The sequence below is a fragment of the Anarrhichthys ocellatus genome, unplaced genomic scaffold (assembly GCF_004355925.1).
Source record: "Anarrhichthys ocellatus isolate YVR2014 unplaced genomic scaffold, GSC_Weel_1.0 scaffold5, whole genome shotgun sequence".
Classification (NCBI taxonomy): domain Eukaryota; kingdom Metazoa; phylum Chordata; class Actinopteri; order Perciformes; family Anarhichadidae; genus Anarrhichthys; species Anarrhichthys ocellatus.
The window spans coordinates 10,053,132-10,066,622 of NW_022280035.1; the positions used below are offsets into that span (position 1 = coordinate 10,053,132).

Consider the following 13,491-nt stretch of genomic DNA (forward strand, 5'->3'; position numbering starts at 1 on the left):
AGTTTTGCGATTAATTCACATTCTCTGTAGAAACCCCTAAACTGATGACTTTTCCATGTGGTTGTACCAGGCTGTGTTGAAAATCTCACAACCCGAGTTTTACTTCAGTTAACTAGTTATCCTCTGTGAAAGAAACCCCTTGCATAACCACTTGAAATCATGATACATTGTGATGAAGTCAACACCAAAACAAATCAACTACCGTATCTTCCTGTGCAGTTGACAAACTGGACATACAAGGTTTTTAGACGATTTAAATGCTATCATATGCTGTGCCATTTTTGAGGACGACAGAACATGTGTCATTGCAGGTCACTAGTGTAGGCCAAGTACATTTCCATTTGGGTTACTGACTCATGCTAACATAAACAGTCTTCAGTTCATTGTTCAAACTGAGATTTTTTTAATGTCTGTGAAATGACGTTTTTCCGCCAAAAAATGGGAGCACTGATTTCATCGAAGAAAGTGACTTTGAAAATGACTCGGTGCGGGGCCCTCTGATTCGCTGAAAATGTCGTTCCTCTTTGTCACAGCTTCCTGTCTCGGTGAATGGAGAGGCACTGTGGACCAATGGGAGGGCAGTGGTGAGGATGCAACAGTGAGCCAGGAAAAAACAGCCCATTGTTCGTGGGACTACACAGAAGTGTGACCACTCTCCTGCAGGCTCTGGCTGCTCGGCCTATCGGCACACTGACGGACCCGGGACACCATTGAGAGGTAAGACACTGGAGAGACAGCAGATCTGGCACATGACATTTCACAAAAAGCCTTTTATGAGCTTCAGAAGTTATTCTGGTGTGTCTTCTAAGAAAACAGTGCTTTTACAGGAATCCTAACAGCACATTGGAGCGTTTTTGCACCACCGTGTGTCACTAGCATATTGTAAGAGGATTTATGACAGCACATTATCGCTGTTGTTTTGGTTGTTGTCATAATGGAGGTAATTACATTCATTTATATCCACACTGGGTGACACACACAGACACACAGGCACTGCTAATGTGCTTCAGTTCACAGACAGAGAGGCCAGTGTTACCACCTCATTTATTGATTTTGGTGATGAGTCAGAGGATTTTCATCGCTAGCGTGAGGGTGCGTATTTGTGTGAGAGAGAAGATATGCATGTTTCTTTGAACAGAGGTACAGTAACGGAATTCAGGCTGAGTTTGTCATGGGACAGCGTGGCTAAAATGATGTAATAAGATTATGAAGTTAAAAGCTAACATCTAATGCCGGCTGCCACGCTATCCTTCTTGTTTTTCTACTTGCAGAACGTATATACCTGATCTGCTGTCTTTCATTGTTGATGTGAAAAGAGTTTTTAATCAGCACATGTACTGCAGTTCTCCTCCTGAATATGTGGAGATAGATAGACAATTTGAAGTTTAGTGAAAGAAGAGTCCCTGCTGCTGTTGCACACAGTGTCCAGCAGGTGTCAGTACCATCCTAGCAGAATCATTTTGGACTAGTCAAATTCTCTGTATTCTTTATGCTTGACCAATGATCATTAAATTCACTTGCAACAAAAATACTAAAATCACCATGTTTTCGTTACCATGTTTTTGCCATTATACAAAAGTCATTATCTTCTCCAACACTCCAACACACTTGTATACAAATACGATTTATTTTATTTTTCAATTGTTGGTCATTGGTGCTATATACACAAAACAATGTCCACATACTTGTGTACTTTTGTACACATTAGTCCTGTCTATTCTTCACATTTATTTGTCCAGCTTTGTTGTCCTTGTACCTAGCTGTTATGTATATTTTTAAGAGATGTATTGTATGTGTACACAAACTTGGCGATTCTGATCCTGAAGCGCAATTACTTTTTATGTTGTTCTACTTAAATACCTATTAAATATTAGGAGTGTTGTCTGGATGTCACAGAAACACTAATGTATAATTAGCCAAGAGACATGCATCTATTGTATTAAGTAAAGAGCTACTGCAAATTGATTATCGGCTTTATTAATTGAAAACAATTAGCTAAATTGATTAATCATTTAACCCATTTATCAAGCGAAACATGCCAGGCAGTCTCGGCTTTCAGTCACTTAAAATCGTGCTTTTCTCTTATATGACTGTAGATTTAATATCTTTGTTTTGTTCTTCGTTTAAGTACCTTTAAGTCCTTTGGGCTCAGGGAAATCTTTCACTAGTTCATGATGTTTTATGGACTACCCGATTAGTCATTTAATCAAAAAAAGAATTGGCAGATTAATTAACACCATTGTTAGTGGCAGCCCTAACCAGCAACCTATTTTTCCTCACATTTCTGCCGTAGGACCGGCCAAAACCAAACCACATATGTTTGTTCTTCCTGTAGATTTCTACAAAGTGTATTAAACCAGGAATTTCAATAGTTCTATGTTTTGGTTGCCAGAAAAGTCACAAGCAGTTTGACCTACTTTGAAAGTGTTAACAAACCAACAATCTAACTATTGTGAATGCACTTATATAAGAGAGTGATGTTATTTTTGACTCCTGTATATAGTCTGAACACATGACACAGAGAACATACCCTGCACATGTAACAAGCTTATGCTGTAAAACATTCCCTTAAGTGTGAGGGAATCAGACCTCAAATTGATTAGCCAGTTTTTTAACCCGCTTACCGCTGCTTTTAGTCAGCAGAAATATCTTTTTGTCTCTTTCTGTGGATATACACACAGACATCCTCACCACCAGCTGAGCCTCGGTATGTCCTTACGTGGGCTGCAGTAGTACTGGTATGACCCCCACTGTATCCCCCAGAGACTAGCCAATTTCCATACAGATAGACACAGAGCCAGACCGCACCTGTGCCCCTGGAATTCCGAGCAGGAATTGTATCAGACAGACAGAAATTCTGATGCTTTTAGTGACTTGGCCTCCCAGGAGAAAGAGCGAGAGAAACATAGATGGGTGGGAAAGAGGAGGAAGAGGAATTTATGGAGAGAAATAAGGTGGAAGCAGGATGGATGATCATATCTGTCTCTATATACCTACTGCTGCATCACTGCTTCCGTATGCTGCTGTGCAGGTCTATAGCACTGAGTCAACTATGATAGAGCACGAGTCCTTCGCAAAATACCCAAATCTCCATTTTCTGTGTCAGTATGTCTAATATTATAAGTAGATACGGAGATACTAACCTTTTCTTTATTAGAAACAATGTTGTTTTCGTTTCATGTTTTTGAGCTGAAGCAGTCAACCTCTTTCTGCTGTGGGGATTCTTAAAATGACAGAGCTTTTGCTCAGACTGCTGGGAAATTGTGTGTGTGTGTGTGTTTGTTTGTGTTAGCCACGTTACACTGTGAGCAATACTGCGATTAGATGCGCTGTCAAATAATCCAACATTTTATCCTTGTGACTTTGACGGCTTACTTTGACACATCTCTGATTTACTAAAGACAGCTTCCCAAGACGTCTTCTGGCAACACAATTTCTGCTTTTTAAGAAAGGGGCAAGTAGGGTTTAGTGTTAAATCTGTGTATTTGTAAGTGCATGTATAATTATGATAAATCTTCTTGTACTGCACTGTTCCAAAGCAAAAATGCTGTATACAGTATGTGTTTATGTCTGTGTTAAATGTGAGTTCAGCTGTTGACCCAATGCGGTACATCTGGTCAGCAACAGCAACATGATTTGTTTACGATGTTAGTGAGACAGTCATTAAATATGTGTATATGTACACACCCACTATTGGGCAATAATTCACTATTGTCACAATTGCAATTTTTTATTACGCGTATTTATGTCTTATTTAACAGATTTGAAAAACTACACTTAATGACACACTTAATAACAGCTAATCACATAAAATGTGATAGATATAAAGTGAGGACAAATACAAAAAAATCTTTTGTTAAAATATCGTTTGACCAAAGACTGTCATGTGAGATTCTGACAATTTGTGAGGGATATCAAATCAATGTATCTGTTCCTCTCAGATGCTGTGATCCTTCTCGTTCTACACATGCTGCTTCCTCCCTTTTCCCCTCCCACCCTGCCTACCTTCCCACCACACAGCCTCCCGTCCTCTGTCCCTCCAGTAGAGCAGCATGAGGTAGTTAGATTATACAACATTACATGAAATGTTTCACTTGACCAGCATTCGTTGCAGTTTGTGTCGAACAGAAGGGCACAAAGAATATCAAGCTCACTTTTAGAGTTTTTGGGTGTTTTTTTGAGAGGGTAACAGAAACCGGAATACAAATCAGGTGAGAACGATCTCATACCTCATCTTTATATGTAAGAGAGCAGTAAGCCTGGCCAATGATGTGTGTCAGTGGGAGTCTGTGTGAGAGTGTTTTTAAATTCATTATGTGGAGAAAATCAGTTATTTGAGGACATAACTCTGCTGGTAGATGTTGCTGTGAGCATGTGCCTCCGCGTGAAGTTTTTTTTGTTTTTTGAACTCCCAGCAGGCAAATCTGATTGTGCAGACACTCCATGCCTTGCTAAAAATAAGCTCAACTCGTGGTTTACCATGACTTATTTTGTCCATATGTGCTTGATTCACATGCTCACATACCATGGATGTTTAACTATCTCTGTATTGAGAACAGGAAATTCTAGTTAACGTGATTGGATTAAACTTTAGATTCGATTGTAACACAGTGTAATGTACCTTCTTAATGGATAAACAAAGTTTTTGGGAGGTCTTTCAATGATGGCTAGTCTACATACTGTTACTATGAATTTAACATGAGTGTTCAACATGTTGGCTCATTATAGGTGTCTCTCTCCCCGTGTTTCTCCTTTAAGGTCAGTATGAGTGGGGGAGTCAATGTGAAATCGGCCCCCCGGGCTCCTCTCTCATCAGGAATCCCCCTCCCACACAGCCTGTTGCCCTCCTCCCCCAAAACAGACACCCGCCGCCGGGCTAGTGACCTGCCCAGGCCGTCAACACAGACCCCTAAACACACACCCACACACAGTCCCACACACACGCCCATGCAATCTCCTTTACTTTGCCCACGGAGCTCTAGGATGCTGGAGCTCCGTGGGCAAAGTAAGGACCCGAAGAGAGACGCAGGCCTGAAGAGTCAGCTCTTCCAGCGGATGGGAGCTCTACCTGCTCCCCAGGTGTCACGCTCTGCCTACAGCAGCCCCTTAACCGAGCGCAGGGTACTGCAGCCACACTCCAAAGACACACTGGATCTGGGAAAGCCCTCCCCGTCTCACATCCCCGCACAGTTGTCACATGACGGCAATCGCAACAGGAACACCCTCACCAATAAGAACCAAACATGGGGGACTAGCAACCTGCGTCCACCGCTTCAGTTCAGAAGAAGAGACAACTCCAGAACTGGATCCCAGGCAACGAGTGAGCTCATGACACAAAGAGAGAAAGAGCCTCCAGAACACCACCCTGCCCAGTCCCCCATGTCAAACAATGGTTACCTCCATCCCTCCCTTGCCCAAATGAGCTACGAGCACGCCATCAGAGGTCGCAGTGACTCCACTAGCCAATCAGACGAGGAGATGGGCTCTCCTGAAGACAGCAGTCCAGCCTCCTCTCCTTGTCCCCTGCCGCTGCCACCGATCACATTCACCACGCCAATAATGTCCAAGGTGGCTGTCCATACGTTGGCTCAAAGCCTAGATAAGGAGGCTGCGTCCACAGAGACACACGCACCCAGAGTCAACATGGCTACTGTGGCTCCCTTCAGCTACCGGTAAGTAGTGCACACTCACACACAATGGATACAACAGTTTATCAAGACCTCCATCACAAGCCCCCAATTACTGATATCCATTGTAAAACCATTCTCTTGTCATTATCACATGATCACTCTGTCTCCACATAGCACTTTATGACCCCTCTCTCTCCTGATACTCTCACGTTTGTCTGAGTGTGTGTGTGTACGTGTGCACACATACACACACACACTCACACACACACACACACACACACACACACACACACACACACACACACACACACAGACATTTATACACACTCTTGGGGTTTTCTGGAGCAGAGCTGATTGTTAAAGTGTCCTCTTGACAGCCTCTGGGCTGACTCAATATACCGTCCTCTGACACACTTTTTTTATGATGTGGGATGAAAACAAAAAAAGAGTGAATCTAATTTTGTAAGTTAAAAAAGTGCAATGTTACTGTGTCTTATGTGTGTTCTTGAGTGTGGTGTTTTAGTTAAATGATTCAATCCACGAAGAATCAATCAATCAAAGCAGAAATGTATTTTTAATTATTGCATAGCGTACAATACTTTATAAGATAAAGAAGTAGAAATTTAAATCAAGGCAAGATCATAAAATCTTGAGCTTCTTTTTACTTTGATAATGATGAAATTATTGCCAGTCCTTTGTGCATTATCTGAGATTTTCTGTTTCTATAATTTGCATGGAGGAAATCAATGTGACACACCAGGGAAGGCCATCAATTTCCTTCTCCTGCCATACACAGTTGCTTATGCGTTTGATTGTAATCATCGATGTTAACATCAGTGATTTGCATGTACAGTAACAGACGTTTGACGGCTGTGTTCATGATGTGTTAACAGGCTGCATGCGCAGGAGAGCGATTTTTCAGTGGATGGACTGAGTGACTGCTCATCTGGATCCATAGAAGTCTGCTGTGATGACCTAACACTAGGTTAGACACACACACACACACACACACACACACACACAGTAAAACATTGATAAGAGTATACTTGCACGTTTTTTAAGAATCAAAACACATTACTTTTCCTTTGTCTCTTACTCTTTTGCTGAACAAAACTCGCAGTCTAGTTCTGTCTGCCTAGTTGGCGTCAGGGCGCCAAGAGGCCGAGAGCCCTTTTGGCAGGTATGGATGCCTACGTTCTGGCAGCCAGGCGCAATTACTGCACCAAAGTCAGGCGGGAGATGCCAGCGGCCGACCTTTGGGTCTCATTGTGGAACGTGAAAAGACTCATTGAAGACTAAGGAACAACCATTCTCTGTCTAAATCTATCCGTCACTCCCCTGCTCATCAGGCCTTAGGAACCAAGTCAGGTGGTGTAACTTTGTGTGTGTCTCAGCCTGGAGCTCTGCTGACTTCAGTGGTTCCTACTCGTGATGAAGATATGGAAAAGAGAGATGGACTCAGGATGGTAGAATGAAGGAAGATGACAGGGGGGATGTGGGTCAGTAATTGGATGAAATGGGGCACTTCTCAACTCGCTGCCAGAGTATTATTTTATGCACATCCTTTTCGGCTACATCCATGAGCTGTTGGGGATTTTGAACCCTTCCTCACACTTTCTCTCCATCCCTCTCTCTTGTAGTTCTTCCTTTCCAGCTTCATTGACCTAAAAAGCCACAGTCCCAGCATGACCCCCTCCCCATCCTTTTGAGTAATGGTTTGCACTGTACCCACAGCTATAGTCATGCTTTGTAGTGGTCAGTGTGAGTCGAGGGATTTGGACGTGCTTCGTGAGATATGACTTAATCAGTGGCTTAGTGAATCATTCTTTGTGATGTGGTGTCAGTTGGATAGGAGGGGATTGACTGCCTGGCTTTGAAATGTGCTGTCCAGAGTTAGTGTGTGTATTCAACTTTAATGGCCAAAATCTCTCCTAGTTTATACACATCTGACAGAATATGTGCAGTTTTCCAATGTTTAGCATTAATCCGGCACATTGTTTCAAAGTGTTTTCTGAAGGCTGCCTCTGGCTGATCCCTGCCTGTCAGTCAGCTTTTGGTTGTCAGCTGATTGCTAGTGAAATATGATAAAAAATAATATGAGAACAATGAATTACTAATCTGAGGTCTCAAATATCTCAGTAATAACATTCCCAGTTTTCAGTTTTTGGAATAATTTACGATGCCAACAGCACCAACAGTAAAAACTAATGTCACCTGTTTTGCCCAAAGACCTTTAGTGTAAGGAAGTCAGCCTGGACAGAAAGAAGGAAGAGGAAATGCAGTGAGAGAGAATTTTGATACGGAAATCAGATAATCAGTTAAATTGATCAAATGTGAAGTTACAGGGTCAGTCAGTGTTTATAATTTGGCGGGCATCTTGCGGTGAGGTTGCAAATTGCAACCAACTAAAACTTCACCCGTGTATCAAGCGTGTAGGACTACGGTGGCGGACACGAAAACGCGAAGGCCCTATCTGAAGCCAGTGTTTGGTTCGTGTATTGGCGTCCGACTATGTGCTCTATGATTACATATAAAGGGCTCATTTTAAGATAACAAAAACACAAAGTTCTTATTTTCAGGTGATTATACTGTTTAGACAACATACCGGTACTTATTAATATTATGTTACATTTCTACCAATAGATGCCCCTAAATGCTACACGCTGTTCCTTTAAGAACAGATGGAGAACATTGTAACACTTTCTCTTTACATCCCCGATGGCCAGCAGTGGACCTCCGGTAAAACATTTACACGGTCTACGGCCCTGGCCAGTACAATGAAAATTTGTCCATGTCCTAGAATGTCAGATTTTTACTGTACATAGAAAGCGTATTCAGACATCATATTATATTAAATTATGTCCAAAACAGTCTAATGTATTACAGTAAATTATCTAAAAGTGTAGCCACCAGAATAAAGCTTTTGAAAGCTTTTTGAAGGTTTTAACCAGCTGGTTGTGGAAAGGAGGGATGGACCAGCCCCTGTCTTTAAAGGCCTGTGGCTGTCTTGGGAACTATGTTTGCTGCCTTGTAATTGGTCCCTAGAAGGCGTTAGAAACAGAACTAAAGTGTCTTAGGCTCCTCTGAAGCTGCATTTACATGGAGGGTGGGCTGACACCGTAATGACTGTAATTTAGGGAGCAAAGGAAAGGAGGGGAACAGGGAGGAAGGCAAAGTTTGGAGGGAAGGAAAAGAGAGAGTGAGAGGGGTGAGAGATGAAAAGAGGAGACCTGATAAGGTCAGTGGGTTGATGGATTTCCTTTTGTGTAAGGAGGAAAGAGAACAGAACACAAATGTGTGCACAGTGTTAAAAAAGATAGATTGTATGTAGGCTGAATATTGTAAGGCTGCGAGCTCTGGTTGAACACACAATTCAAGGACAAATCATGATGTGATTTGGTTATGGTTGTCTTTTGTGACGATGGTAAAAGAGTAGCTTTCCACAAATTGAATTTTTTCCATATTACATTCACTTAGGTTGAATCAGCTGTAACATAATCAGCTCTTAGATCTTCTAGTGGAGCCCCTAATGAAGACCTGAACATTTAATGGGACTGTAGCACCATGTGGTCTTTCAATTAGACTGCAGACCTCCTGACCATGGGACTCTCTGGAGAGATGTATTTGAGCATGCGTTCATGTCTGAGCATGTGTGTGTGTATGTGTGCTGATGTATGCGTGTGTGACAGTACACAGATGGTGTTTGAAAGATAAATGTGATGTGTGGACTGTGTATCATTTTTCATGTCCCAGTGAGGGTATGGCCTGATGTTCCCTGCGGACACTCTTAAAGTCCGTCAGCTGTGTCTCTCTCTCTCACACACACACACACACACACACACACACTGTTCAGACACAAAGAGGAGGTCATGTGTACATCTGGATATGGATAAACACTGCACAGCATCCCACACCCACTCTCATATGACAATGACATTTACAGGTAGAAAACAAAAAGAATTGTACTTTCCAGGTGTGGGATTGGCATTTTATTTGAAATAAATGTATTCCCTTGAAACCGGCACAAGATCTGGAGCAGAGATTTCAATGATACTTCTCAAGGTGATCCAAAAATGATATTCAGTGGCCATTAGCCAACCGTGCACTGTGTTACACTGAATTTAATAATGCCCCAGCTCCCTTAATGTATTCGTAAATAAAATACACTCCGTTGCCAGTTTATTATGTACACTTAGCTAAAACTGGACTGCAGTCAAATACAAAAGTCTTGCAAAAAATCCTCCTTTTATTTAGCTTATGTATTCATGTTTTTAAAAAAGAGGTGTTGATCCAACTTTATTGTCAGTTTGCATAGGTGGATCGTCGGTGGAGGCTAGCTTTAAGCCTTAATATAATTTAAATGGGTGAGTTTTAGAACAATTCCCACTACGTACATTTGTCATGAACGGGGATATTGGCTATAGAGACCAAAACCGTTTTTTGTACCAGGCTGTAAACATGTTTGTTTCTCTCTAAAGTTGGGGTAAATACATGGGGGTCTGTGGGGATTGACTCGCTTTTGGTGCCAGCCTCAAGTAGCTTTTCATAGAACTGCACCAAAGGTTGCCGCCTGTAGACACACAGAATAAATGCTTACCCTTTCAAAAATGTCCGGATATACAGATTAAAACAGCATAAATGCAGATAGTATATGTTTTTGTTTTCTTATCATCACCCTGCAGGGCAACTTTGTCTTGCAGACACCACTTTGCGGAGCCCTCGCATGGATCAGTACATTTTGAAACCCCCTTGTAGCAATCACTTTTAGAATAGGAGAAGTCAGCAAATCTTTAGTAATGAAGGCAGGAAATCAGCTTGCAATTTATAAATGTTATGCTCGCCATCCATTTAATGTTCTAGTGGATAGCTCTTTGATAACCCCGGCTGCATCTACTCTTAGACAGTGTGTAATCCTCTTTGGCCAATCTAATCAGAGAGACATATGCCGAGATGGCGTTGGACAGTGATGAGTGGTTTAGTGGCTTTAGGAAGATGATCAGACATAAGCATGGACTAGATTATGTCCTTGCTCATCACCAGGCTCGGTAGTAATCACTATTTAGGGTTTGCATGCATTACTCCATGTTTGACCCTAACTTTGACTTGTCTGTACTTCTGTGGTCAAGCTGAAGTGATGGCCCAATTTTTTTATGTTTGGGTCAAAGTGGGAAAGGGAGTGCATGTGGAGGCACGTAATCCATACGTGAGCAGAAAGGCACACATGGATATTATAATAAAAATGAGTCAAAAATTCACACAGATGCACGTAGAAGCAGATTCTCCCATTCGTCTGACACACTGAGCCATCCACCCATTGTGTGGCAATGGACTAAGACAGAGCTGCCACCTCATCCTCCTCTCTCCCCCCAGGCATATTTCCCTCCTTCCTATATCTGAATTAGATAGAGCAAGAGATGAAGGAGGAGAGAAAGGAGGGAGAAGGGTGAATTGAGAAATGGGTGAATGAGTGCACACACTCAAGATCCTTTTTGACCTCTGGGGTGACTCCCAACCCAGGGAGACGAGTTATAGAGTCAGTCATGTGTGTAACCTCTCTGTGTGACCACACACACACACACACACACACACACACACACACACACACACGGAGTCACAAAGACATCTATCTGTCAAATTAATAACCCATAGAGAATAAAGGACACACTCCAAAATGAGCACATACCTCTAGTAGCAAGATTCCTGATGTTAGTTGAATCATACACTCATGTTGTCCTCATAACATAAGTTTAAATACACATACTACTTTATATCTTACTTTAGCAACAGCAGTTTTTTTTGTGCAGACTAAGGGAAGATTACACACTCACACACACACACACACTGTTGCTGATGATATCCATGGCTGCCACCACGCTGTAACTAGGCAACCAGTTTCTGCAGCACAGCATTGTGGGATACCCCTGGGAAGCGTGCTGAGAATGTCAACACTGAGAGAGCGTCTACAAAGAGCGAAACCTTAAAAATGTATTCTTCTTTTTCTAACATTCTCCAGATTGTCCGCTGATGTTTTTGTCAGCTCTCAGCTGTGTGTGATTCATGATGAGTGTGCGACATTGGCTCTGTGGGAGAGTGGTGTTCTTGTTGGTTTAACATTTGTGCCTCCGGAATGAGGAGTCGGTATGAGTGATACGCTCACACCATTTCCATGGATAGCCTTTAAGTGGCTGGATTGTCCGAATGCTTAAGCCAGTGACTCATGCTATGCATCATCAGCACTGAAGTGAGGCTGCAAAAGAGTTATCACTGTGGAAAAACTCCCTCTCTCAGCCACACTTTTGACTCAGACTAGGAAGCCACTTATTGTACGTATCATGTTGTCGCCTCAGTTTTTTTGTCTGTCAACAGGACATTAAAAAAAACATGTTATTGTGTTGGTGCAGTACCAGAGTGCGTGTCACTGTGAGCCTTTCCCTTGTGTATGTGTGTGTCATGGTCTGGTATTCATGCCTGTGTCCTGTGGACCCTATGCGCTAGCGTGTCAGCGGACATAAGCAAGTGTAGCGGGAGTGGCGAGTCGGTGAGGCAGGATATCCCCTCTCTGTCTTACAGGCTTCCTCTGCTTCTCTGGCACACATATAGAGATCCTTCCTCGTCCTCCTCTTCCTCCTCCTCTCACTTTACTCATTGCCTTGTTTTCTGCATTATAATTTCACATCCTTACATTCTTTCTGCTTTTTCCTCACCAAAAGCATTCAGTAGGCTTCTTTAATGGTGTCTGCTCTTTCCTGTTCTATCTTGCTCCACTTCTATTCTCAGCCACACTTGCTCTTGTTATTTTCTTCCCACTTCTCCGCCCCGTTCACGCTTACAGTATATCATTTTTAGAACAGCTTTTTTTTTTTTTTTTTTTACTTGTACTACGACACAAAAAGACAAACCAAGAAGAAGCAAGAGGGAGTAGGTGACATCGGGGAGTGGGTGAAAGTGAAAACGCATGCCATCTGCTTCGTTGAATGGGAATCGTTCCTCTTAAAGTTTAAGTCGCTCTGATACAATTAATTACAACCAAAGCAGCAGTGCTTTGCTCCTCTCTCGCAGTACTTTTCCTTTCAAACCTTGCCTATAATGGGCCACACAGTGTCTGTGTTTGTCTGTCCTACTGGCTACTTCACGCTGTAGAAATATAGTGGCGAATCTGTTCCTATAACTGTTTCGAGATGCTAGGGCAAATTTACTCATGCAAAGTACAGAAACACCCTGCCTCTCTTGGCCTGCCCGTCCGTCTCTCTGTCTGTCCGTCCATCCGTCCGTCTGTTGGTCTGTCGCTCTCACTTCTTCTATTTCGCTCTGTTTTCAAACTATCCATTCATATCTGTATCTCTGTCTGTCACCTTTGCCTAAAAGTGTCTTCATTTGTGTATGAAACTGTTTACCTGTTACTGTGGCCAGCCCATAAACGCGTTCACACACACACACACACGCACGCACGCTCTCTCTCACTCTCACTCACTCACTCACTCGAACACACACACAAACACACTCTTCTGTTGCATACTGAATGTGTAAGTGTGTTGTGTGAGTGTGCTATGAGATGAATGTGTAGTCTAATACAGAGCACTGGCACTCATCACACTTTACCAGCTTCTCTGATGTCAGGCCAGATTGCTCAGGTCAGTCAGACACCCTGCACAGACAGCAGGCTCTGTGTGGGTGTGTATATGAGAGAGACAGAGAGAGAATATATGTTTACATCAGCCATATATTAAAGTGATTAGACTGTGGAGCCAGAGAGACGAGTACTTGAACAAACAAGTAGCTGTTTGCTGCCAACACACACTTTACCTGTGTGTGTATACGTGCTTTCAAGGGCACTGGCGCGTGTCTCTGCCCCACGAGCATC

General features: G+C 42.6%; 1 protein-coding gene across 8 annotated transcripts in view; it reads left to right on the forward strand.

Moving 5' to 3' along the window:
• The window catches only part of nav1a (neuron navigator 1a), an 81,216-nt gene that overhangs the window by 2,552 nt on the left and 65,173 nt on the right, over positions 1–13,491 (forward strand). For 6 of the 8 annotated variants that reach the window (XM_031844435.1, XM_031844434.1, XM_031844436.1 and 3 more), the window contains exons 2-4: positions 534–4,057; positions 4,759–5,672; positions 6,524–6,615. In XM_031844435.1, the coding sequence (XP_031700295.1) occupies positions 3,923–4,057; positions 4,759–5,672; positions 6,524–6,615 (1,141 nt within the window). In that variant the 5' untranslated portion in view covers positions 534–3,922. The remainder of the gene's footprint in view (positions 1–533; positions 4,058–4,758; positions 5,673–6,523; positions 6,616–13,491) is intronic. The other 2 variants (XM_031844439.1, XM_031844441.1) reach the window with 2 other exon arrangements.